Here is a 27,646-nt window from a genome sequence, read left to right as displayed (position 1 = left end):
GCTCTGCTGAGCGACAGTCAAAACCCAAAGACGTTGGGTTCGTTTTCGGGATTCTTTTTTTTTTTTTTTTTAACCCACAAAAAAAAAAAAAAATAACTGAAATAATTGAAGAATCTCAATCGTTGCCGATTCATTAAAATTTTTTTTTAATAACTAACTTTCGGCCGATCGGTCGGTCGGGGGGGGGGCCCTGCAGCTGGTTTTCGGCCCCGCGGGGCTTTAATCCGTCCGCGGTTCGAGCCGTTTTGAAGCCTCTTCGGGACGCACGGCTTCGGTCTCTCCCGTGTTTGTCGGCCCTGCGCCGCTCGCAGCTTATCGCCCATCTCATCTGCGCCACGTCTTCCACAGACTGTCGCATCTCTGCCTTATCCGAGCCGTCGCAGCTCCTAAGCTGCTTCTCAGACTGCATCTCCTCCCTCCTGCTCCCCCTAAAACCTTCCCTACTCCCCCCCCCCCCCGACTGTTATTTCACATCTCTTCTTTCGCCTTATCTCCTCCTCTCCTTCAGGCTCCTCTGTGATCTCTCTTGCTCCCCCCCCCCCCCTCCGCCCCTCCACCTCCACCGTCCACGTGCGAGGACCACCTGTGTTTGCCTCTTTCTATCACACCTCTCCACGTGATAAGGAGCCCCGGGTGGCGTGATGGATTTCAGTCGGGCCCGTGGCGGCTCCGGATAGTGCTGGATAAGCAGGTCAGACGGAGTCGGTGCGTATGAAGAGAAAACAGCTGACAAAGAAAGCAATAAGGGGGAGCAAAAGCTCGGCCACCCGGAGATAAATGCATCCTTTTCTCTTTTTTTTTTTTTTTTTTCGGGAGTGGTGGGGGTGGGCGTGAGCCATTTCCATGTGAAAAGCTCAGAGGGAGGAAGAGGGAGGTGGGGGAGATCTAAATCAGAGTCACTTTATCCGACAAGTATGATAAATGTGCAGGAATATGCCTGGGAGGCGCCGGTGCAGGGGAGGTTGGCGCCTCACCGAGTTTCCCCGCACACGCTTCACGAAGGAGAAAAGAAGCTGATCCGTAAAGAGCAACAGACTGGCGCGCAGGTTTACGGCCGAGCCGGGGGAGCGCGGAGAGGCGCGTGGAAATCGGCTAAACCTCGGGCGAACCGCAGGAGGGACGCGGGAGATCGGGAATTCAAGAGGAAAGGCTTTCGACGGCCGGGGCGGGGTTTTCCCCCGTTAAATGCGTCCACCCGCCCGCTGAAAACGTCGCCGCGCGTCGGACCTGCCGCGTTTAAATGTTAGTCGAAGCAACTTTCGGCAATCGGCCGAACTCACTATTCTAGATTGAATCGCCGGCGGCCCGCCGACGTCGATCGAACCCAGCCGCTCAACACGCTGGCTGGGTTCCAAATGACGCACTTTCCTCGGTGTATATATATATGTAGTATGTTATGTAATCATACAATCACATCTCTTTCGTGGTAGTACGCCTCCTTGGAATTGAATTTCGACAGCGTGCTGTCGTCTCAAAGCACAAACTACCGTTCCGCGCGTACCGGAAATGACCGCAGCGTTTGAATGCATCGCCCGCCGCCAGCATATCTGCAGTATTTATTTATTTCGCCGGCTTCCTCGGCTGCCGAGTTGTGAAAATACTTTAGGTTGGCGGTCCTTTCTACCATTTTTTTCATACTCAGTTTTTGGAGCGTTAAAATAAAGCCTGCACTTTTTTTTTTTACTAATTTAATGACAGACATATATATATATATTTTTAAAAGATCGATTTTTGGCTTCAAAAGTCCTGTTTGGGATTATGCTGCAGCTCCCCCTGCTGGCCAGAGTGAAACAGAAAGCAAATGCTAATTACCTTACTTAATCATCTTTCAGGAAAACCTTTCATTTACTTGCGTTTTCTGTTTAAGTGCGCGCGGATGCATTATTCCGCGGTTCGAGTATGAAAAATATAGCACATCTTCAAAGGAAAAGTCTGCGTCCAGCAGTGAAAAGTGAGGCTGCGAACGTATCTGAACGTCTCCAGGTAGATTTATGCGGTGTTTACACTTAGTTGGAATTTTGGCAACTTTTCTCTGGCAAATCCAGTGTTTTCTCCCAAAAAAAAAAAAGTGAAGCCGTCTTCTTGTGCACACAGAGCAGCATCCAGCCCTCCCATCAAGCAGTGGAGGTCAGGAGATAAAAACACCTAACTCCTGACCCCGGACGTATATTTGCTTCAGACGATGCCAGAGATATTGTCATATTGACGACTCCCTGCACACATTTCCCCGCCGGCTGCGGGGCACAAAATCCAGCCTCTCTCGCGCCTCCTCCGCCGCTTCCTGTCGTCTCGGCTCTTCTTTTTCGGTTTCCGTTTTCATCGCAGTCGGAACAAGACCGAAACAAACCGCAAACCAAACGGACCAAACCTCTATAAAACACATTAACCGTTGGTGCGAACCAGTTGAGTCACCAGGCCGAATAATTTGGATGCACGAGTGTTAATTGCTCTCGGAAACATTTGAGCCTAAAAATCCCCGGCGGGCGATTTGAGCCCTCTTGTCACCGCGGCAACCGACGAAACGCGAAAAGAAAATAAACGTACGGTCAATGTACAAAAGGTCGAAAAGGAACAATATACTTTGGACAAAAAAAAAAAAAAAATTAAAAAACCTCTTGGAAAGCGACAGATGAATATTTGGGTGGTAATTTTAAATGTGTTGCGATTTTTAGAGTATTGCGATTGAATATTACGATTTATTACGCTTTTTGTTTCGGGGTAAAAATTGGGTATCATGAGTCATATTAAAAAAAACGGCATTATTATTATTATTATTATGATGTACTAATATATTTGCTGAATTGCTTTGTATTTCAGAGATGTAAACTTTTCTGCAGACAGTCAGTGTCATATTTCTTTTGGAGCGCTCGAATGCGACATCACGCTGGGGTTCATAACCGTCACAGCCGCACTGCCACGTTTCACCGCGACAAGAATACATCAATGAATAAATGTTCGGAAAGCGAATAAAACGTTCCCGTTGACGTATTACCAAGAAAGCAACTTTCTGCCAACGGATGTGGAGGTCATTTCAAAAGTTACTGCAAATCAGCGGCTTCTTGAAAAGAAAGCGAATCAATCTTCCGACGGTACGCCCTTTAAGAAATGCCAACGGGAATGTAAAGTATGTAAAATACATTTTAACGACGCGATCTTTTAGATCAATATTAAAAAAAAACAAAAAAACAACGTAGCGGGTTTGAGTTGCATTTTGGCAAAAGAGAAAGTGCATCGCGGGGGACTAATCTAACGGCACCGAGCTTATTCATCAGGCCAAAAAGACTAAAACCGAAGCAACCGAGCAGAATCATTTGCATAGTAAAAGTCCTCCAACAAACCCGTCTGGCATCGGCGGCCGGGAGGGAGCTGCCTCGGCTGGCAAGAGTCATCGACTGGAGTCCTGACAGCGCAGAGAGAGAGAGAGACGGAGGGCTTTCCAAAACAAAACGCTGCCGACCGCTTCGCTTCAGTCAGGAAAATCTCCTCCTGCTAATCAATCAGAGGGAGGACGGCGGCATCTCACCGGGCAATCAATTTATTGTTTCTGGTCTGCAGCAGGTTGACCGGCTCCGGAGGAAGGAGGAAGCGAGACAGAAGTTTCAAAAACAAAAAAAAAACTGCGGACGCAACTTCAAGTGCTGGTATTTTATCTTTAAAAAAAAGAAAGAAAGTAAGACGTTTATGGTGCGACGGAAAGACCGCAGGAGAGCTCCGGATGACCAGGTGAAGAGGAACGCAGCGACAGGAAGTCAAAACACAGAAAGAAACAAATACGAGCCGAGGAAACAAATTAAAAAAAGAGAGAATTTGATTAGTTCACGATGACATCACCTCAGAGGCGCTCGCACCTCGGCCCGACTGGAGGCTGTCAATCAACTGGCCCCGCACGACATTTTGCTGCCCCGCCCCCCCGGGCCACCGTTGGTGTCGAACCGCTTCCGTTTATGAAGCGGTGCTGCAGAATAACTGCACGAAGGCATCCGCAACTTACTTTAAAAAAAAAACAAACAACTTCACCACTGCTGGCCGGAGGCCGACTCCGCGTGGCTTTCCATTTATTCACTAATGATGACAACGATGATGGCGATGATGAAAATCAGAAATTTGTCTCGAACAGATGCTGGGCCGCATTCAGGGTAATTTTCTATTCAATTTCTCCATCCATTACAGGACAGGCAGCCACATTTTGAGACAACGATGACAGTGATGAGACTGATGATTGCGGCCGAGAGCCTTTGAAAAGCAACGTGCGCGTTCGCACGCGTGTCTGAAACGGGACATTTTAATAGCAGCTTAATTATGAGTTGTAGCTTTTCATGCCAGCAATCAATTCGTCAAAATGCCTGTCCCATTTTTTTTTTTTTTTTTATAATTACAGGCGTCTGGATTTGGAATAAAAATAATAGATCAGTTTTCTCAGAGAAAAAGAACGATGAGTGTTTGAAATCTATCCAGGAGGACGCTCAGGCTTCACACAAAGTTATTTATGGTCTCAATAACGCGACGCTCGCAGCTGCGTGTCGTTCAATGTGTCGGCGTGACTGCGTGGAATCTGATGGAAAGAAGAGAAAGAGAGACGGCCGCAAACACAATCAGGCGAGTGTGGGAGCGCTTGTTTGGAGGGCTCCCCCCGCCAGGTGGACGGATGGAGCGGCCGGGCGGAGTTTGCGCGACGCTTTTAAAAGCTGCCGGCTCCTGAATCGGAGGCGGAAACCGGCAGCCAACAACGGAAACAGAAAGCGGCAATCGGAGAACACACGATTACAACAGGATACACGGATACGGCTGCACCCGGTTCATTCAAATCGACGCGATCGAGTTTTACTGGATGAGACTTCAAAGTGCGGCGAGTATGGCGTATAAAAAGCAGCAGAGCTGATGACATGTGGATTTAATAATTAATAAATAATAAATAATATATTATTAAATAATTAATAATATATTATAAAGGTTTATATTATATTATAAATATATATAATTTATATTATATATATTTATATATATAATTTATATTTATTTATATTATATATAATATATAATATATTTTTATATATATATATATATATATTTATATTTTTTATATTTAAAATTTTATATTATACTTACTTTATATTATAATAATTAAATAATATATTATAATATTATATTATAAAAAATAAATAATAAATAATGTAATTTTCTGATGACATGATGATAAGTCAGATGTCGGGGTTCATTTAGAAATTGTTCTATTTGTGTGTTTTAATCTATGATGATTTAAAATCATTGTATTCCCAGTGAAGTTCAACGCACCGACGTCATTGAATGATAACGTTTATTTGTTAAACCATAAATGATCCTGCCTCTGTATACGATACAAGTCAGATTTTATTATCCGTATTGGCACGGCCTCTCTCGGCCGGGTATCAAATATTAAACCCGATTAATCCAAAACTGTTTCTTAAAATTTGAGCACGTGAATTCTGTTCCTCGGACCGCGCGACGCGCAAACTTTATGCTTCTTTAGATTTTAGGTCGGTAAACATTGGGTTTTATACCTCGTCACAGTAGTGACACATTTAGACCCCTTATAAGCAAAATATATATTCAGGGGTTAGAAAATAGAATCTATCAGTACCAGACACTTTAAAGAGTTTACGTACAAAATATGATACTTCTATCTGTTATTTAAAGTGTTTTAATTCCTTTTTTTTTTAGACGAGAGGCATCTTTTTTTTTTTTTAAGCTGCAAGCAGTGAGTAAACTAATCCGGCCTTTTGAAGTTTCATACTCGTCACCAGTTAATTGAGACAATCTCTTTTTTTTTTTTTTTTTTCCATTCTCAAGTTGAATTTCTTGCCCAAAACCAACAACACCATTTTTTTTTTTTAGAGCTTCCAGAAACACAACCGTGTCTCGTGGGATTAAACAGGTTCATATTTAACAGGTTGAACAAGACCTCAGCAGCAAAAATAAACAACAGTCCTGTAAAAAAACAACAACATCGCGTGCTTCTAAACACCCGCGGGGAATAAAACTGAGCTTGACCCGGATAATAATTTCAGAAGACAAATTACCGGAGCAAACGCTCGCCGCCAAAATGTTCTCCCCCGGCGACTTCCCGCTTCCGCTGGATTTTGGCTCCCGGGGGGGGAAAAAAAGTTAAGTAATGAAGCGCCACAATAACTTCACTCGGCTCCTCGCATCCCCGGAGTCTCACATTTAGCCAACTAACTGCAAATGGAAAGTGAGCTAACTGCAAATTGGATGTCGCCTAACAGAGGGATCCGGTGTGAGAGACGGGAGCACAGAGGAGCAGGTTGACTTCCTCCGGAAAGGAAAACATGTAAAGTTGCTGGGGCAGCATCTTTTTTTTAATTTTTTTTTTTTAAAGTCCATGATTTACTCTAACCCTAATCCAGAGAAAGAGAGGTAGGTGTAGGTGTAGGTGTAGGTGTAGGTGTGTGTGTGTGTGTGTGTGTGTGTGTGTGTGTGTGTGTGTGTGTGTGTGTGTGTGTGTGTGTGTGTGTTCCTCAGATTTTTAGTAAGATAAGAGTCCACGGATCCCAATTTTTTCTTTCTTCTCTTGGCTCAGAGGGTTCAGTAGAGGTAAAGCTGCAACAAAGCACTGCAATACCATGTGTGTGTGTGTGTGTGTGTGTGTGTGTGTGTGTGTGTGTGTGTGTGTGTGTGTGTGTGTGTGTGTGTGTGTGTGTGTGTGTGTGTTTGGCTGCAGTGTGTTTTTGTGTTTCCATTCACCGCCTCTTGGCTGGATTCTCGGCCTCTCTCATTTTCTCTCTCCCCGCATCTCAATCCCTGCAGGCGTGTTGTTGCTGACCACACACACACACACACACACACACACACACACACACACACACACACACACACACACACACACACACACACACACACACACACATGCATGCACACACTCCACAACAAACCCATAAAACTATATCAGATCATTAGCAGACACGCAAAACACACACAGACACGGCTCAGCTGAACAGTGTTTTTGTGTTAGATAAAGTTGTCATGGAGTTTTAGACTCCGTCAGCAGATTGAGGAGAAGGTAGCGGTGAGAGATCCGGGGAGGCCCCCCCGGGGGGGGGGGGGGGCTCCTCGAGGAGCTCCTCGGGGTGCTCGCTTGAAACTGAGGGAGGATCCATGGGAGGTATTTTTCAGTTTCTCTCCTGCTGGTCGCCTCCGACAGCTCGTTTACTTGAGCTGCAGAAGAGTAAACAGGGCAAACGCCAAGAACTGAGCTTGGAAAGAGAAACAACACTTTGTCTGACAAACCTTCAGCCTGAGATGTTTCTTTAGCTTTTATAAAAAAAAAAAAAAAAAAAAATGATTTGATTGGTTCGATGCAAACAAAAATTAAAATGTAAAAAAAACGATAATTTCATAGAAAATATGACACGAATACGTTCGCGTGAATATTCAATTCCTGCCGCGGGTGTTTAGAAGCAAAATTCAAAACCTCAGTCCCTGGTTCCTACGCTGGGTTTGTAAATGCGGGCAAAGAATTTGAAACACTTTGAAATTGTTTCCGAGAGAATAAATTCTCATAAACCTGAATTTTTCTTCTCGTGTGATCAAAACTATTTCAGACATCCACCTTCTCAAAGTTCAGGGTTGGTAATCAGTCTGCCTTCTGGCTCGGAGACAGAACTACACATTAGCCACAAATTTACACTCATGCTCCTATTTTTTTTTGTAAAAACTTAATATATATATATATATAAAGAATAAAGGTGGAGCCCAAACAGGTGGAGCAGCAGCAGAGGAGGAGAAAGATGCTCAAAAAGATACGGTGCATCACTGGACCCCGATCTCACTCCCTCTATCGCCGCTATATATATATTTAAAAATATATATATATATATATATATATATATCCGAACCTCCTCCTCCTCCTCCTCCTCCTCCTCCTGCTGAGGGGAACAACGCCATCTTCGCTTTATCAGCAGCAGCCACATTCGCGGCGCGCGAAGATGAATCGGCGGAGGGGTCTGCAGCCACCCGGACGAGCTGCCGCAGCCAACGACGCAGCGGGAGACGAGTAATCCTCAGCCTCGAGTATCACAGGACTCCAAACATGTAAACAAAAACAACAACAAAAGTAACAACCGCATCGGGATTAATGTTGGAGCGACACCGCCAAGTCTACGGCTACATTCATGACGGAAATCTCCCATTTCTTTTTTTTTTTTAAATGATTTTTATTGTTGTTGTTTTTTTTTTGGTCTGGCTGCTCTCTGAGCGACTGATGCAATCTATTCTGAGAGCGGGACAAGACAAATAAAACCGCCACCTTGGTTTCGCTTCATCCGTCAGACGACGACGATGGCTGATGACCTGAGCGTGGGGTGTGGGGTGTGGGGTGGGGGTGGGAGTTGGGGAGGGGAGGGGGGGGGTGTTTGATGCCGAGTACTGCAGTTACCTCGAGGAGTAGAAAAGCCCTAAATTCAAATAATGAAGGAATGAATGAATACAAAAGCCATGCAGTGCGATCATAGACCGTCGTCATAGACAAAAATGAGACGTGGTGTCCGGTTCTGTAAAAGTTTGCAACACCACCGGGGGGCCACTAGGGGCTGGCTCCAAAAACACTCTGGGAGCGGGTGGGGGGCGTGTCTGGTTTGATTGACGTATCGCTTACTCCTCCCCAGCTCCGCCCCTTCTGTCCAAATATTACGTAATAGTTTTTTTTTCTAAATGAAGAAAACCGGGCCCGAAATGTTCCTGGCTTTCCACGACGCGCGGGAGTCGAATATTTACCTCCACACGTTTGCGGAAAAACGTGCGAGAGCAGGCGAGCAACGACGCAATGTACGCCGCTCGCGGGAATGCCGCGCGGTGCAGGCGAGGCGGGGGGGGGGGGGACGAGGCGGGAAGCCACGGCGCAACCCGCCAAACAGCGAGGTTCCCTCCCGGCGAACACGGCGGCGCCCCGAGCCCCGCAGGGTTTCTTTTTCTGTTTTGTTTTTTTGTAAACAGCTGAAGTGCTGCATCACTTTATGGCCGAGGGGCCTCCACCCGCAGCCTGAGCCGGTGTCTTCCGTCCGGGGGGAATCCGTCTGGCACAGCCGGCGCTCAAGACGGGCACACCGTGTCCTCCGGGTGAATGAGCACCTCCCAAACCCCCACGCAGGAAACTCTTGACGAATCCAACCGTCGCCATCGAAAGCAGACTCGTTAGCGACGATTGATGATTTGGGGCGATAGGGCTATAAAATAAAACGTAAAATAAAAAAATAAATAAAAAAAACAGCGCGTTTGGGATTCAGAATGGAATTCAACAGAGAAAATGATCGTCAGTCTTCTTTAGCATTGAACTACGATCATGTGAGCCGAAGGAGAAGACTTCGTAACACGATCGGCTGTGTGCTTCTTCTTCTTTCTTTTTTTTTTTTAAAAAGGACAACGACGCGGTTTCACATCTTTTAACAAACAGACCGTTTACTTCTCTGCAGACTGTGGATGCTTTCGAGATGTTTGTTCTACTTCTGAGGCGGACACTCATTTGAATTATTTACAACATCGCGACGACGAGAAGTGAAACCCGGCTGGGACGTCATGGGGTCGGTGCTTCTCAAACTAGATTCGGCACCCGGCGGGGTGAAAAAAATACAAAACGGAAACGAGCTCGCCTGCACCTGCGACAGCTGTCACTTTCATTTTGGTTTTGATTGATTTGAAGGGATTTAAAAAAAAAAAAAAAAAAAAATTTAAATCAGAGGTTTATGTTCCTAAACATCACAATAATGAATTTGAATTTTCCCTCCTGCAAACTACACTGCAGGAGGACAGTTTAAGCTCGTAGACGGTTGTCAAATGAAGTGCTCCAAGGAATAAAAAGTAAAAAAAAAAAAAAAAAAAGGGAAATGAGAATATTTTCCAACATGCTCCGTTTATGGCTGGAACACAACAGCAGGAACAGCACCCATAAACATGAACGTACCAGCGGTCGCCCTCGGCCTCCTCTGTCAATTTCAAATGAAATACTGTCGTGTTGCATTCAGGGTCCAAAAATATACCAGGTCTCGTCCTCGTCTTGTGGGTTCTTGTGATGTTTTTTTTTTTTTTTTTCCTTAAGATTCACAAATTGAAAACAAATTTCCCTTTTTTGAAAAATGCGATTTGAAAAATAATTAGTATATCCCCTTTACTGTACATATGAGTCATTTCAAAGTTAACAAAAGCAGCAAGTCGCAACAAAAACCATTCGGACACGTATTGAAAACAGCTGCACACGGAGCCAGTCGGCCTCCAGCTGAGAAGCGGCTCCGACGCTTTTGTTTTGAAGATGCCGGGATTCGGTGGGAAGTTTTTGTCCGGACGCGAACCCGAGCGCAGATGTTCATCTTCGCCAACGACAGGGGCCGCTCCCTTTTAGGGCCCCACGAGGCTGCCGTATTCGAGCAGAAAAGTTCGGTAGCAACGGCGACACAAAACCCAAATGCACGCGCCATCAGACGCGGAGCGAATATAGATGCTCGTTTACCGTTTCTGAAAAAAAACATTTTGGCATCTGTTCATCGGTTAGCGGCTCCAGAATGAAGCTATAAAAGCAGACAAAGTGTCCCGTCCCGCGATGATGGGAATGACAGCAACACGGGGCAGGTAGAAGATTAAAAAATAAAAAAAAAGCTCCAAAAGCACCAATCGACCGTGGCCCGGCGACGCGTATCGGCGGGCAGGAACAACTGCACAAGTTAAACACCCTTCACCGCACACTCGCAGCACACATGAATACATGCATGAACTGCAGCCCCGCTGTCGCGTACTCATTTGTCGTTGTTTTTTTTGGTTGTTATTTTTTTTATCCCCTTCAAAGTGGGAAGAACGGCGAAGAGAACATTTGAAATGTCAAATGACTGACAAGCGTTCCCAAACGGAGGATCATTTCGCGTGCATAATGAGTACAAGTAATCCCAGAACGCTCCAAATATTCCTGCAAACCCGAGCGGAAATGCAGCGAGGAAAAAAAACCAACAAAAAACAAAACCGTCGTTCGAGCGTGATGCCGATTCTTTTATCCAAAGACAGTCGGACCGAATCTAACGGCGGGACAAAAAAAAAAGGCTCGGTAAGGTGCTGAAATACGTCACCGACCGGACGACGAACGATCCAACACGCCCGGTTTGTTGGCTTTCAGCCTGTCGACGCTCACTCCGAAATGATTTTTTTTGGTTGTTTTTTTTTGCAGTTTGTCCACACGTTTCTGAAATATATATATTACAGTGGAGCTGTAGCCTGCTCAAGGTTCAAGTACTTTTGGACTACCAGGAAAAGAGTACAACTTATTTATTTTTTTTTGGATTCAGTCCATTTCATTCAAGTTTAAGTAGAGAGTGTTGAAACCGACAATTTTTTTTTTCTTTTTCTTTTCTTTTTGGTTGTGTTGACTGTTGGGATGTTGGGAGAGCTGTGCACTCGGATAAGAGAGATGCGAGTTTGTGTACTGTGAAGCAGTTGATGAGATTTTGGTCAGAATCGACTGTCAAAGTGATGGAAAGAGATGAAGGTCAAAAAAATCCCCACTTGGACTTTATTTCAAATAACATTCTGTAAAGTCACTTCCACAAGACAAGCACGACCTGACCTTCGAGATATCGCATGGTTTATGAATGAAGCAGTTTCCCTGTGTTGGTTACCGTTTCATTTACACTCCAGTTTAAAACGCTACAAAAACTCACTCAATACTGAAATGAACCATTTACAAAAGGTTGGAGCTTTGGCAGCTGGGAGGAGGAGGAGGAGGAGGAGGAGGAGGAGGAGGAGGAGGAGGAGGAGGAGGAGATGGTTTTCTGCCAGGAAACAGCGGATTGCCCCCTGCAGGTCGGGAGGGAGTTGCATGCTTCAGCTGAACAAGTTCAAGTATCTCGGGGTCTTTTTCACGAGTGATTGTGGACAGAATAATTGGGCTCCCTCGACTCCAATTAAACTCTCTGATGAAACACAAAGTCAATAAATTATTTTGGTGTCATCCTTCTAAACTCTCTACTTCTTATTGCTTTTCTCTCAGTCCATCTGAAAATAATTCCATCATTAATTAGATATTAGGCCTCATAAAGCTGCATTTTTTTTTGGGGGGGGCATCTGTTTGATTGACATCATCATGTTTTGTTTTTTTTCACCTTGGTGCCAGACGGCGATACCATTTCAGTAAACTTGCGTATGAATAAGTGACAGTAACATATTGAGCAACATACATGTCTTTAAAAAAAAAAAAAAAACGTTTTCTGAGTGTAACTTTATGTCTCCTATAAGCCGATTTCCCTCCTCTGCTTCCCGTGTCACCGTTCAACTTCCTGGTCCACTAAGGTCCGGTTTAAATTGAAGCCCCAGCAGCGGGAGTTGTGTTTGTAATTTCCACGAGCCTTTTGTTATTTCACGCAGGGTTTCACCTGGAGAGCTCCCTCCGGCATGCGCGTCGACCCGAATGAGTTATTTCCATATCTGAGAAGTCCCTGGATACAGTCGACATTTTTGTGTCTGGTGCTGAATAACTTCCCATTCTGCTAACCGCAGGGAGGGAGGGGAGGGAGAGGAGAATCTGTTTATTTATCTTTCTACTACTTTTCCAATCTTGTGGGAGGACACATGATAACGGCGCGGGCGACAAATTGGTTGGGACAATGCGGGACAGCGGCGGCATTGTGCCGGTTGAGGCGGACGGAAAGCAGTCGCAGCGCACGACGCTGCCCCCGAACAGACCTCATTTTCTCGTTCTATTCGAGTTAACGTGTCCACGCTCTGCTGCTGCTGCGCGAGAAGCGTCACTCTCCGAAAAGAAAATCGTTTTTTTTTTTTCATTTTTCCTTTAAATGATTTTTCTGTGAAACAGCTTCTTTTTTTTTTTTTATTTCTTTTTTTTATGTACTAGTAGGTATAAATTGCTGCGCGTATGTCCTACGGTTGCGGCCAAGTGTGGAAGAGTGTGAATTTAATTCACCAGTTTTATCCAAGAGTTGCACAATGTTGCGTCAAGTAAAGAGTATGTTAGCATTAGCAAATGATGCATCTCCCATTTTTTTTTTTTATATCATGAACTTCTGGTAAAAGAAAACGACAATTAGTTAGCTGCAGATACTTCTTTTTGACCGGCTGGCTGTTTAGGCTGGTTTAGACACTTTAGTTCGCAAAACCTTGATAACTTGTGGAACAAATGTATTGACTTTGAATTTCTTGAGAGAAGTTGAATGGGAGTCTATGGAATCGACCCCTGGTGGCACTCGGTGGTATTGCAGCTTAACGCACTTCTGCATCAGACTCATTTTTCAGACCCGGGAGCTACGAACACTTTTACATACAGCGCATGGTTCGGACATTTAGGTATGAATGCCACAGGGTTTAGAAAAAAAAGAACTTTATGTGCCTTATTCCTGTTCCTCCAAAACAAAATCATCTGCAAGAAGTCCTCTATGCGATACAACTGGACTTGTTTCAGTATAATTAAACATCGATTCCTTGTTTTTACCATTTCATGACTTTACCAGAAGAAAAAAAAAAAAAGTCTGTGTTGGTTAATCAGTTGTTCAGACACCTAATAAAAGCTTTGGATTGTATTTGGTGGTAAAACAGGAACTAGTATAATGTATTCCTACTTTCTTTTTTTAACCTGACTTCAACAGCAGAAGACGATCATTCCTGATCACTAACTGCTGAGCAAAATTAATCACGGTATGCGTATTAATTTGAAAAGCAGTCAAATAAAGAATTTGAACGGTTTCTGGCATTTTTCTTTCAAACGGGTGAAACGATCGATTTGCGAATCGAAAATGAACGAGTGCTGAGGCAGAGAGGGGATGAGGAGGATTTCATGAATGGAGTGAGTTAAACTACACTGAAACTGGAGAAAGCGTGGCTGCCTCGGGATGAACAGTCATCTGTTGTACCTCGAACAAACAAGAGTCTCTGAGCCCCAGGACACACAACCCCGCTGCTCCCGGAGAGCAGACTCATTTCAGATAAGCTCTGCTCCTCTGCTCCTCTGCTCCTCTGCTGTGCCCTGGTTTACTGCCACACCCTTCCTGTCTGAAAATCTACAGCGAAGTGATGAGAAAAGCAGCCATTTTGGGTCTCGCCGCGGCTCTCGGGTGGCCTCCTCCGCTGCTCTCTCTGGAAGCAGCTAAAGCACATTTCCTCCAAGATAATAAAACCAACTCAATAGATACTGTAGAATATGGGACTGTGGCTTCTGCTGAAAACATGTTTTTCCTCTTTTCAGTCTGCCTCCTTTTCAAAGCCCGCTCCCTCCGCTGGTTTAACACAAAACTCAGGTGCTTTTCATTGCATTTCATTGTGGGGACTGCGGTTTCTATTTTTTTTTAACCTCATCAACCCCGCCGACCGGCTGGTCGGTCACTTTTACAAACAAATAGTAAGAGGTCTAAACTGTACAAATGTTTATATCGAATTCTGGACAACAAAATTGCAAAATATGTCTGAATGAATTCTGGGAAATCTGCGCTCGGGGACGCGGAAGACTTTTAAAATGCTCGAGTTCGATGAAATGGTGCTGCCGTTCTTTTAAGACTAGACACATAATGCAGATAAACTACAGAGACGCTTCGACCTAAAGAGCTGACAGGAAAGAAACCAACGTGGACCTCGGAACAAAACGATTTACAGGTTATTTCATGAAAGAACACAACCTCATCTCGTTGTTTTTTTTCATCTTCTCTAATGCATTTAAAGCTTTGCATCAAAACAGGCTCATATTTTGAAAGAAAAACTCCTCAATTGCGTCATCTCTGCATTTTAAAGAGGTTTAAGTTAGAATTTTGTTAAACTTTTGTAAGAAAAGAAAATAGATTAAGAGGTTGCAAATTGCTGCAATAACATTTTTGTGCTGTGGAAATTGGACCCATTTTCTTATGTATACTGGTTCATCTGATGTACACTAACATTGAAACGCTATAAGATAGGAATTTTTCATAGCTGATAGAATTCCTGTCTTTACGGGGAAGCAAAATGTATGTGCGGTTACGCATCTGAAGTGATGCCTGTAGCTAACCACCATTTTGCTGCATTACTCACGACGTGTCATTGTGCGGAGTGTATTAGGAGACTCTAATTAACTGCATACGTGTTTGTCACTAACAGTTACAACTTCATAACACAACAATTAGTAACCCCCCCCTCCCAAATAAACTCAGAAAAAAATACTGTGATACAACTTTATGGTTGGTACAGCCCATCACTACGTGGAATTTTATTTTGAAAGAAAAAAAACTTATTTTGAAAGTGTAGAGAATTCTGCAAAAATATTCCAAAAGCTAAAATACGGCAGCTTGTCGTGAGAATCGACTGGTACAAACAGAAGGTGTAAGCTAAGGATAGTCGTGTCTTTAACATGCCGCGTCACTGGTATGTATTTTGATATCTATAGTGCACAGCAATGGCACCGTAACAAAGACAGGAAGTTGTCTTTGTCAACGCCAGGATGTGCCAATTATTTGTTGAATCAGCTGGGTAATGAGTTTCCATTGAGAAAAACTTGGTGTAGGTTTGTTTTGTTGTTGTTTTTTTCCTCCAGAAAAGTTTGCGAACGCTCAGCCAACCTCCAGAAGGACGCACATCTGGATACGTGAAGGAGAATGGATGGATAAATAAATGGACGGCTGGCGTGAACCAGAAATGAAAGGTGTCGTGTTTTTTTTCCCTCCACCACTCATCAGTCATTCTCCGGACGTACTTTAAGGTAGAAAAACACAAAGCTGTGGGCACTGAAACCATGAAGATGAACTTGCGCAGGAAGACGTGGTCGATGGCGGTGTTAACAGGCTCCTGAATGGCTCAGCCGAGCCAAACCACTTTCTGACTCATCTGCAGCAGCATTACGGGCACATTTTCTTTTCGCCTCGGAGCAGAAAGTCTGTCGTTCTCATTCCGAACAGGGAAAAAAAAAAAAAAAACGGCCTCCTTCTTATTCTCATTTTCTCTCACTTGCAGATTGCATCTTCACAAATCAAAAACATTTTGATAAAAAGGATTTCGAGGCTGCCGTACGTTCAAATATTCATGAACGGTGAGAGAAAACATGCAGATGGGGAGCCTCTCGGTAAATAAGACAATTTTCAAATATTCTCTCTGCTGATGTTGGGAGTAAAAAAAAAAAACAACCTGAAATCTGAATCCTTTGTTTTCTATTCCAGCTGGATTTTTTTTTTTTTTCACTTCACATCTGGAAGGTTTTTTTCTTTTTTTTAACCGTAGCGTCGATCTGAATAGCAAAAAGGCCTCACACACACACGCACACGCATGCACGCACACGCACACACACACACACACACACACACACACACACACACACACACACACACACACACACACACACACACACACGTTGCTCAGCCTTCCCCTGAGCCTGTCATATGAATACCGTCAGAGTGACGGGGAACAGAGAGAAAAAGAGCAAAGCAGAGAGAGAGAGAGAGAGGGGGGGGGGGGATTAAAATGAGACGAGCAGAAACGAGGAGAGGGTACATAGAGGAAGAAATGTAAAGAGGAAAAGATGGAAGGCATGTGGTCCCTGTGTTCGGGATGAGGTAATAACTCCTGATGAAATCCAGGCTGCTATGACGACAAACGGACGGATGTATGAGGAGAGGGAAAGAGATGAAGAGGAGAAAAAGTCAAAAGAAATACCGGAAGAAAGCAGGAGGAAACGTCTAGGATTTCTATTCAAAAGGACTCGTATCCCATTTTTTTTGTCAACATACATGTCGCTTAGTGAACGCTTGGTAAACACCGGCATACGCAAGTCAAATTGAATGGCAAAAGAAAAAGTTCTGCTCGATTTTGTCTTTTTTTTGTTTGTTCACAAAAACATGCGTAACAGGTGCTGAAACTCACTTCCCTTAACATCTACCGTACAGAAACAAGGAGCTGCCGCGACGCAGAAGGATAATACAGAAGATAAAGTTATATTCTCAAAGATCGTCGTTTTGTTCTGTTTGGCGCCACCTATGGCGATGAGCAGTAACTGCAGCTGTGGTTTTTGACGACACTTTCCAGAGATCTGAGACGCGCAGTTCGTTTATTTCGTAAGGGCTTTTATCACAATTGTGTTACCTGTTTTGGCGACAGATGCGTGGCTTAACAGGCATTTGTTGCTTTTAATAAGCTGCGCACTCTGCGCTTGTTAGCCTCTGGTGAAACAGGAGCTGCTTTAAGTTCCCTGTGAGAACTTAATGACCCGAAACCTGCGGAAAACTTATAGGGAAAAACCACTGGTCCATTCTCCTTTGCTTTTGCATTGTATTTGACAAAAACAAAAACAAAAAAATATCTGATGTATGCCAACACATTTTTTAAATCATGTTATATCTGTCTCAAATTAGTGGCAACTCCAGAAGGAGGTACTTTGCAGCTACAACTTCCGTTATTGGTCGGTCGGGTCTGTCTGTGCTCCCTGCAGGGATGGACGTCCTTCCCTCAGCGAGGACAAGCACTGACGGCTGAGATTCCACTTTAACGGACAGAGTTTTGTCCGTAATGTTGCTGTCGTAGTTGCAGCCCTGTAAACACCGTGGGAGAATAAAGAGTGTTTATTTTCCTTTCGTCTCCAGTGTTTAAACCCCGCGGTTCGGTGCGTCACGCAAGCTCTTCCTCATGTACTTCTGCAGTTTGAAGACAGATGATAACACACACACACACACACACACACACACACACACACACACACACACACACACACACACACACACACACACACACACACACACACACACACACACACACGTCCTTTTCCATTAATGAATCTCCTTGTGCCCCAACACAGACTCATTTACCACACAAGTTGCAAGACCAAAACTCTGTTTGAGTGTGTGTGTGTGTGTGTGTGTGTGTGTGTGTGTGTGTGTGTGTGTGTGTGTGTGTGTGTGTGTTTGTTTGAAACCGGATGATAAAGAGTGTGTGTGTGTTACCGTGTGTGTGTTATCCTTTCTCTGTCAAAGCTGTGGAGACATGAGGGGAAACTATGTGTTTTGTTTCAGTGTGTATGTTTGTATGTGTGTGTATGTTTGTATGTGTGTGTGTGTGTGTGTGTGTGTGTGTGTGTGTGTGTGTGTGTGTGTGTGTGTGTGTGTGTGTGTGTGTTACCCAGGTTCCCATCCCAGTTTTCCTCACTTGGCTGTTTAGCTTGGCCCGTCTCTGATCACTGCAGAACAAACACCAGCCTTCACATCGATTCTCTCCATCACATTTGGCTCGGAGCCTCGGCCTCTCTCCGCTTTCTCATTTTCAGTTTTAATCATCTTTATCCTGAAGAACCACTTCATTATGCAAGGCTGTTTAACTGTAAAATCACTGTATAATTTGCTGTCTCTTTATGTAAATAAACAGTGGTAGCCGCCGTAGCTTCATCTGAAGAAAAAGAATGCAGTGACAGGAAATTATGTTTTTTTTTTCTAATTATTTTAGAAAAATTATAGATTTTTCCCTCAATATGACAACCTGTTGGTGGAAAACACATTCAGAAAGCAAAACAACACTGTAAAAAGAGTTACTTTGGTAATCCAACAAAGTAAAAGTACACAAAAAGTGCCCATTTTCCCAAGTATTGGTCACGTCGCAACAACACAATAAAAAAATGATTTAAACATCTGCTTGATTACCAAAGAAAACGGACACAGCTGAACGTTAGATCAGATTTCATTGCGTCTTGTCTTTGCTGATGTGCTCCCCATGATGCCAATTCTGCTCGTCACCTGCAAAGGCTCAATGCAAATGTCCACAGATTGTACTTGAAATTTTATGGAGGTAATAATCTAAAAAAGATGTGATTTTGCACAAGCTGAGAAAATTTCACAACACGGTGGCCTTGTAAACCTGAACAAAGACCCTCTGCCGTATTAAACTCCCCGGCTGAGTCTTTTCCTTGCCGAGAAGCTGAAACATGATGACTTCAGAAAGATCCCTTCAAGTCAATAAAAACTCCCATAAATCCAGCTTTAATCAAATTTCCCTTTTGGATTCTTTTACATCATCTCCTACTCTGAGAAAATCACCAACTAAACGAAAATCCATGAGGACTCTTTTTGGTTGTTAAAAGTCTAAATTCTAAGGACTATACTTGATTTAAGAAAACATTCAAAGTGAATATTTGCATGTTGCCCAGCCTCACCCATACACCGTATATAAAAGTGGACCAGGCTTCCAGGTCTGAAAAATGAGGCCAATGCAGCAATACCACCGATGGCCACTAGGGGTTGGCTCCAAAAGCCTCCATAGATTGTCTCGTGAAATACAAAAGCAGTCAACTTTTTCCGCCAGTTATCTCGGTGTTGTTAGCTAAAGTGACTTCTTATTAGTTTCCCAGCGGCCCATCTGAAAATAATCTTCAAAATGCTGTGGTTTTTTTTGGAGGGGGGGGGGGGTCTGTTTGATTGACAGGCCTGTGGTGCGGTCAGGTTTCCGCTATCGATGTCCGTCGGGCTTCCAATCAGATCGAGTCAGATCTACCGCTCGCTCCTCCCCTCCCCTCCCAGCTCGTCCAAATATGGTCACATCCTGCTCCGAACCGCTCCGAACCAGCAAAGATGGCGACCGGCAACATCCGAACTCGAGGCTCCATAACGGCCACTCAAAAACCAAAGGGCGATGTCACTGCTGGTTTCCTTCTGGCCTCACCAGACATCTCCGTCCCTAGAGGGATTTGTACTTCGCATCTGGCAGTGAGTTTCTGGACAACGTCACCCTGTCATATTGATGATCAGTCCTGTCAGAGAGGACAAAGTTACGGCGAAGTTTACAGAGCATGTCTGGCACCGACTCTGTTTGGAAGAACGCTGCCTACCTTTGCAACGGACGGCCATATTTGGGCTGCGAGTTACGGCAACCTTTTCACGGAGGGGTAAATATTAGTACGGGCTGACGAAAGAAGGACGGCCGGGAGGAGCTCCTGCGGCGGAGACATTTCGGAAGACGGCGAGCGATGAAAGGGAAGCGGCGGACGGAGCGAGAGACGGATACGGGGATTAGAGAGGTTAATCTCACGGGTCGTGGTCACACTGCATCTGAAAACAGTTGTCGCTCCTCAGGAGAGACACGAATCCGGTTCACTTCACACGCAGTTTGGTTAGGAAAAGAGAAAAATAACAATCATGTCCCACCACGAGAGCAGCAGCTGGAACCAATCAGAGTGCAGAGCGGGTTGATTCTGGGTTCTGCCCCGACAAGATGTGCAAGAACACCTCTGTTTCGACGAATGGGACGAGTACATGCAGTACGTCAATAACAAGTAATACCGCTGGCTGGGTCATTTGAAATGTTGAGTTTATTCCCCCTGAATAAATAATAAACCGGGCCGGTGAATCTATCACCGCTTAGATGAAAAGTTTGGCAAGTTGATTTTGGTCCAGAAACAAAATCTGTGTATTTGAACGTAAAGCTGCGGTAGACGGTTGTTGCCTGGCTGTCGCTCACAGCTTCCGTTTTCTTCGCTGTGAATACAGTCCAGGAACTCGGCCGTTGGTTAGTCCGCGTTTGCGCGGCCACTCTGAAGGGCGGACCAATCAGCGACCAATCACCGACATGGCCATTACTCGCTTTTGTCCCGCCGCCTCCTTCACTGTTGTCGGACGGCTGGTGACAGTGAAAAGCGCAGCGTTAACAAAAAAAAACACAAAAAAAACCCACCACTGAACATTTGGCGCTCAGTGCAGAATGAATGCTCAGCACCTCGTGAAGCTGCTGCCGTTCATTAAAAACATTCAATAAATATGCTTCACTTAGGAAAAAGTGCTTTGGTGGACAGAGTGTCGGCCGGTTTCGGCGCGTGCTGATTGGACAAAATTAGCTCGAGGTCTGCAACCGGTACGATGGAACGACTGCAAACGGCTCCCTGTGGAGCGTCGCCAGACCCATATATTCACAGAGTGAAATTGGGTTCTCAAGACCCAGTCTGGAGAGGTTGTATCTCCCAGTGCTGGGAGACGATGAAATGAGATGAGCTATTCATTTGAATCCGAGCTTTTAATTTGAAACAGGATACAGGAAGTCACAGCGTGCAACTTTCGATGACTCAGCGAACGACATTTTCTGTTTGCGGAGACGGTGCCGCTGCCGCCGTCTATCCAAAAACTGAGCCTCGCTGCTTTCCTCTCTCGGCTGTGTGTAAATGTTGCGCGTGTGCTACAAGATTACGAACCACAACCGTTACATAATCCGTCTCGGCCAATCAGTGAGGCCCGAGTGCTCCAACGTCATTGTGTTGATTTAATCCAAACACACACACAGCTGGGGCCCGGTATCAACTCTCCCTGGAAGGGCAGAACCAGTTGTCGGAATTAAACACACACACACACACACACACACACACACACACACACACACACACACACACACACACACACACACACACACACACACACACACACACACACACACACACTTCTTCATTCGTACACAAACACAGGCAGGAAAAAGAGTCAGATTGAGTCTTAAGAAGCGCTCAGTGAGAGTCTAGGCGTGAACAAGATGGATTATTCAACGTTTGACTTCTCTAATTTCATTCAAATGCAGTTCATTTAAAACCCTGCAGGGAGCCGCTGGGAATCTTTTGCGGCGTTGTGACTAAAAGCTTCGGAGGTTAGAAACATGCTCGTCATGCTGCAGTCTGCTGATCAGCAACGTAGCGTCCTGCTCTACTGTTTCGATACGAGACTCAACACGCAGGGTTTCCTTCTGCCGGTTCGCCTTTCGATATGTGAAAAAGGAACATGTGATGACATCGGTCCGAAGTCAATGGAAAAATGTACATCTCAGTCTTTTTGCGTTTCCCATTAACATGGCAGTCGTGCCTCTGCGGGTCATGCACACACGTTGCACTCCTTCATTAGCGGTAAGATGTTCGAGCTTTTCAAAAGGAAGATCATTTTTTTATACGGATTATTTCAAATGCTTGTCCAAACATTAGCACGAACCACAGTCACTATGGCTTATTTTTTTTTTTTATTTTTTTTGGGGGGGGGGGGGGGGGGTGCATCAACTGAAATGTACTGGATTTTGTATTTAGAAGTGCAATGTGTAATACATACTGAGTGCCTGAGTTGCCTGGATGTGCCCATCAGGGGAGCAAATGTGCTAAACTCCAGCTGGGAAAAAGACAGCAGCTTATTCCAAGTACACACCGTTGGATGTGTCTATGGAGGAGCGGATACTCTAACAACAGACAGCTTTTTCATTTCAAAACGCTTTTGGGCCAGTGTGTGTGTGTGTGTGTGTGTGTGTGTGTGTGTGTGTGTGTGTGTGTTCAGACGCTGCATTAACCCACTGCAGCCAAAAATCACTCACAGCCCACCTGCGGGCCCGGTAGACCAGCCAGCCTGTTAAGCTCAGAAAAGAAAAGAAAAGAAAAAAACCGAATGTTGTTGTTTTGGTGCCAAAACATCCCTAATGTCTCCATCAACAAACAAAACAAAAACTGTTTATTATAGAGGGCAGATTATTTAAAACAGATTTATTTTTTAATGTATCTCTGTTTGCAGCCCAAAATTGCACAAAAGGTCCACAGTAGTAGAAAGCAAATTGACTGGAAATAATGAAAATATAGGGCAGGCAACAGGAAGGTCTTCACCTTCCAAATATCCCACAAAGAGACACAAAACAACCAAATGGAGACTGGAAATGACAAAACTAAGACGTAATAACAACCAGAAAGAGAAGCCAAATGACCAGATGGTGTCACCAAATAACCAAAGAGACACAACACAACCGAACACGAGATACAAAAACGACCAAAACCACCACAAAGTGGCCCCAGGATGACCGACGAAGCGACACCAAATGACCTGAAGGCGTCACAAGACCGCCACATCAGAGACACGAAATGATGCAAAAACGTCTGCAAGATACGGAGCTGGAGAGACAAAACGACCAGGAGTGACACCGCTCAGCGGGCCTGTTGTTTATCCATCCATGCCTCCCGGCTCGCCGAGCTATTAAAGCCGGCTTCGTGTCAACAGTGATCAAACACCGCCGGACTCCCCGCTGAGGAGCTGCAAGCGCCCGGAAGCCGCCGAGATGCTCTGACCGCCCAGCGGGGTTGTCGGTGCGGACGACGTGCTGAAAATTCGTGGAACTCCTTTTCGGCACCTCGAGTATCAACCCGTGAGTCACCCTTCACGGCGCGCAACGGGCACGGCGAAGCACAATCAGACGTGAAACGACAATCGGTCACAGCGGCAGCTCGCATGCTGCTGCTGCTGCTGGTTCGAGTTGTCTTGCAAGATCGTGATGGACAGCAAGAGGCGGCAGCTGGCCGGGATGTTACGACGATGAAAGCTTGTTCTTAAAAACTTTTGAAATTCCCTGAAGAGACCTACAAAGCCCAGACTTCTTACGAGTCGGCGGTTCCCAAACTGCGGCGCGTGTACCGTCGGTGGTACGCAAAGGCTCCACCTAGTGGTACGCAGCAGCATCGATGAACGGCCAAACAACTCCAACTGGCCCCAATAAAGCGGTGGAGCGTCTCGGTGGGCTCCAGCGGCACGACACCCACTACGGGTCCAAAACACAGGAGGAAAGTGACGACCCTGGACCCGACAAGTCAGAAGAACCTTTCGAGAAAGGTTAGAAAATAATATTGGTCTCTGCAGTGGGGAGGTGGTGCTTGGGAAATTTGGTTCGGTACATAGTGGAACATGGTGTAATGAGTTTAGGAACCTCTGCCACAGAGGCTCAGTGTGTCCACAAACTAGACATCAGGGTTTACAGCCTTTGTTGCAGGTGAGGCGGATTGAATTCAGGCTCAACTTTGTTTTTAATCATTTATAGCAGCTCAGTATTGATCCGTTTAGTCTAAAATGTTCAAACACCTCAGAAACAATCTTCCATAACGCGTTATGCAAGTGTGACGCAAACTGGCATCATGAGGCATCACGGTACGTCCGAGCTGCTGTCCAGGCTCAACTGGACCACAGTTTTTTTGTTTTGTTTTGTTTTTTAATGTTAGCTTTCAGCATTTTTTATGATGTATTAAATAGGCGTACTAAAATCCATATATAGGAGATGTCTAAGAGAGTCTCTCAAGCAGTGACAGAATTATGGCTCCTTGAGATTTAAATTGCTTTTTGATTTTGAATTTTTGTGTTTTTTTTGCAAGAAATACAAAAAAAAACAAGCAAATTGGAGATTTATAGATTTTCAGACGATGGATTAAAACAAATGTATATGAAAAATGTTGATCTCTAAGGAGCCAATTTAACACGTTGGGGCAGGCAAAAGCTGTGAATGACTCTAAACATCATCTCGACTTTTAATTAAACACCATGACATCAGAATCTCCGTGTGAAACTTCCAACTTCAATGTTGTGTCCAAAAACTGACCTTCCCATCTAGTTATTTAAACTTTACACTGCATATTATCTACATTTCTAGAAAACATACTATATCATGATATACAGAGATAAATATTTTTTTTTATTTTAAAAGCATCTCCCATCCCCGATATCAGTTTCTTGCGGAGTTGCAGAAACGACCTTTTACGGCCAACGACGCACTGGTGCAACCTCGCACAAACTCCTCGTCCTCCCATCCCGACTCACCCCACAGCCGCCTCTCCCTCACACTCTTCCAGAAGACATCCCAAGCCTTGTTGGTGGAGTCTTTCACGTGCTCGCTGAAAGATCTCCGCAGTGGAGTTTTTACCGATGGGGTCTGAGCCATATTCCACAAATTCAACAGCGCCTCTGCATATTTCCACTGAAAACAGGAAAAAAAACCCACTAAAATCTCTGCGTCTCTGGAGAGTTTCTAACCAATGTGGGCAGCAGCGTTCGCTCCGGAGAGCAGATGGTGCGTGCTTGACTTAAGAGTTCTGTAAAGTAAGGAAGGAGGAGGAGGAGGATGAGGAGGAGGAGGAGGAAGAAGAGGAGGAGGAAGAAGAGGAGGCGGCAGGGGGGCTGACACTTGATGCAAAAAGCCTGCATGCAATTTGTGAAACACCCCTGTCCTTTCCCTCCCTACAGCTGCAGAAAGTTGTGCGTGTCTTTATCCATCTTTGTGAGGACCAGTTTCCAGTTTTAGACCTCGAGAGTGAGGATGTCTTGGTAAAGGAAGGCCGGTCCGGCCGTTTGCGGCTTAAGACTGTTTCAGTGTTCATGTTAGATGAGGTTGGGGCTAAGGAATGTGTAATGTCAATGTGGATCTTCACAAAAATAGAAGAACAAGTGTGTGTGTGTGTGTGTGTGTGTGTGTGTGTGTGTGTGTGTGTGTGTGTGTGTGTGTGTGTGTGTGTGTGTGTGTGTGTGTGTGTGAGAGAGTGTGTGAGTGTGTGAGTGTTTGGCGAAGGCTGAGAAAGAAAATGGGTGTCAACTGTTTACGTGGATGAACAAACTATTACGAAGCATGAGTGTCCGTGTGTGAGTTTTAAAATACACACACACACTGAATATTTGATTATTGGATCTCTGCAAAGACAGAATATGGTCTCCGTTTTGCAAAATATCCTTTGAAGCATTTTGAAGGGAGCGAAGGCATTCAGAGACACGACAGACTCGCATCTTAACTTGCATTTGAGGACTTTAAACTCGGAGAGGCTTGACCTTGATGGTTATAATACAACGATCAATGTTGCAGTCAAGTCCATTTAGCGCTACAAAGTAAATAAGGAGTCTGGAAATGTGAAGGAACTCAGAAGGTCCTGTGCAGAGAGAGTGCAGCGGGATTCAAAACCAAAGTCAACCAGCAGACATGAAGAGAGATGTGAGGCTGAGGCGGGAAATCTGTGCAATGAAGAACCACCCTGGCATCACCACATGCCACATGCCTCATCATCATCATCATCATCATCATCATTATCATCGTTAATGCTAATATCGGTTTAAACACTTCCTCTCGTGGGAAAGAGATGAAATAAACAGAGCAGGTCGGGACTGCTGAGAAAGAGAAGGGGGGGGGGGGGGGGGGGGGGGGGGGGGGGGGGGGGGGGGGGGGGGGGGGGGGGGGGGGGGGGGGGGGGGGGGGGGGGGGGGGGGGGGGGGGGGGGGGGGGGGGGGGGGGGGGGGGGGGGGGGGGGGGGGGGGGGGGGGGGGGGGGGGGGGGGGGGGGGGGGGGGGGGGGGGGGGGGGGGGGGGGGGGGGGGGGGGGGGGGGGGGGGGGGGGGGGGAGGAGGCGGAAGAGAAACTGGGAGAGGCGGTGAACGGGAGAAGAAATGAAGAGAGATCAAATCTTTGTGGGTCAAAACTCTGCAGTCTGTCACGAGTTTATCAAGTAAATGAATAAACCTCTTTTAAAGTTGTTCAGGTTCAGGCAGCTTTTCCTCATTCCTGCCTTCCTAATCACAACAAATCAAAATTCTACTAAATTAAGAGTATTGCAAGTAGGCAAACTTAATGTCTGCTTCTATTTAAACATGTTTGTAGTCGAGAAATATCCTTTTGTCATATAAAAAAAAGGAGTATTAAAAAAACGACGTTTGTGAACTTCAAATTAAGGTATTGAAATATGAGACATTGAAACTACAGACATGCTGGTGCTTCTGTGAAGATGTACCATGATCACCATGACAGCGCTGGTGTTGACGTTTAGCAGGTATACTATTTACCATGTTCACCATCTAAGTTTCAGCATTGCTAGCATTTGTTGAACATTGGACAAACCGAAATTCTGACTCGATAACAACACTGTTAATCAATGAAAGTTCAGATTATAGAGGTTCATCCTCTGGGGAACATGAACGTCTGTACCAAATTTCACCCAAATCTATCCAATGATTGTCAAAATTCTTCAATAAAAACCAACCGACCAATGTTCAACCAGGCAAAGATGTCAACCTGCCACCGGTGCTACAGAACAAAGTCAGTATGATGCATCCTCTGGGGAACATTAATGTCTGTACCAAATTTCAAACAAATCAATCCAATGGTTGTCAAAATATTTCAATAATAAACAACCAACCAACCAACCAACATCCAGTCAACCAAAGATGTCCACTTGCTACTCGAGCTACAGGAAAAGTCCGGGGATCACTAAAGTCAGTAGGATTCATCCTCTGGGAACCAGAAAAGTCTGAACGAGATTTCATGGCAATCCGATTTAATCCCTTGCCAGACTTCCTTCCTATTCTTTTTGGAAAAAAAACATTTGATTTTAAGACTTTTAATTTTTTTTTTATAGGATTACCGTTTGCCGTCATGTAGGAAATTAAACAAAAGTTCATATTAAAAGCGACGTCTCCATACGTTTTGAATTTCAGGACTTAAACTAGAATGTTTTCTTAAGTCAATTAGACTTTGAAGTTGTGTGAGATATGCTTAGTTTCTTCCTAAACACCAGCCCACTTCAGTCGACTTTGCGGTGCCAGTCCGCCACCCATTAGCCTCTCCACCTCATTTAACTCTGCTCCTTCACTTAGTTGTCAGTCTAATGATAATGGAACAGCTGTTATCAGTGACTTTCATCGACATGTGAGCACAGTAAGCGAGCGGTGGAAGCAGTTTTAAAACCCCTGGTCAGCTGACGGCTCATTTTGTCTGGTTTTGTTTTCACTAAACTTCCTGTTACTGTCATTATGTGAATTTACTTTACAGCAGCAAAGGAAAAGGACATGTACATAAGTGGTTACTGAAGTCATTTCAGTGGTCCGTCAATGGTCAGTCAAGCAATTTTTGGAAGGGCTTTGAATTAACTTCTTAAAGAGTCAATT

The 27,646-nt window shown here is 44.9% G+C and overlaps 1 protein-coding gene across 1 annotated transcript in view; it reads right to left on the bottom strand.

Moving 5' to 3' along the window:
• The window catches only part of LOC138631514 (rho GTPase-activating protein 7), a 68,813-nt gene extending 44,010 nt beyond the window's left edge, over window positions 1–24,803 (bottom strand). The window contains exon 1 of the mRNA XM_069716507.1: window positions 24,546–24,803. Coding sequence (XP_069572608.1) covers window positions 24,546–24,666 — 121 coding nt within the window. The 5' untranslated portion in view covers window positions 24,667–24,803. The remainder of the gene's footprint in view (window positions 1–24,545) is intronic.
• Window positions 24,804–27,646: the final 2,843 nt, after the last annotated feature.

Source organism: Brachyistius frenatus, unplaced genomic scaffold (assembly GCF_029030835.1).
Source record: "Brachyistius frenatus isolate BFR_SWC_R1_liver_20210118 unplaced genomic scaffold, ASM2903083v1 Contig_5, whole genome shotgun sequence".
NCBI lineage: Eukaryota > Metazoa > Chordata > Actinopteri > Embiotocidae > Brachyistius > Brachyistius frenatus.
Note: the sequence above shows the minus strand (reverse complement) of the source record. Positions and strands in the feature narration are given on the sequence as shown.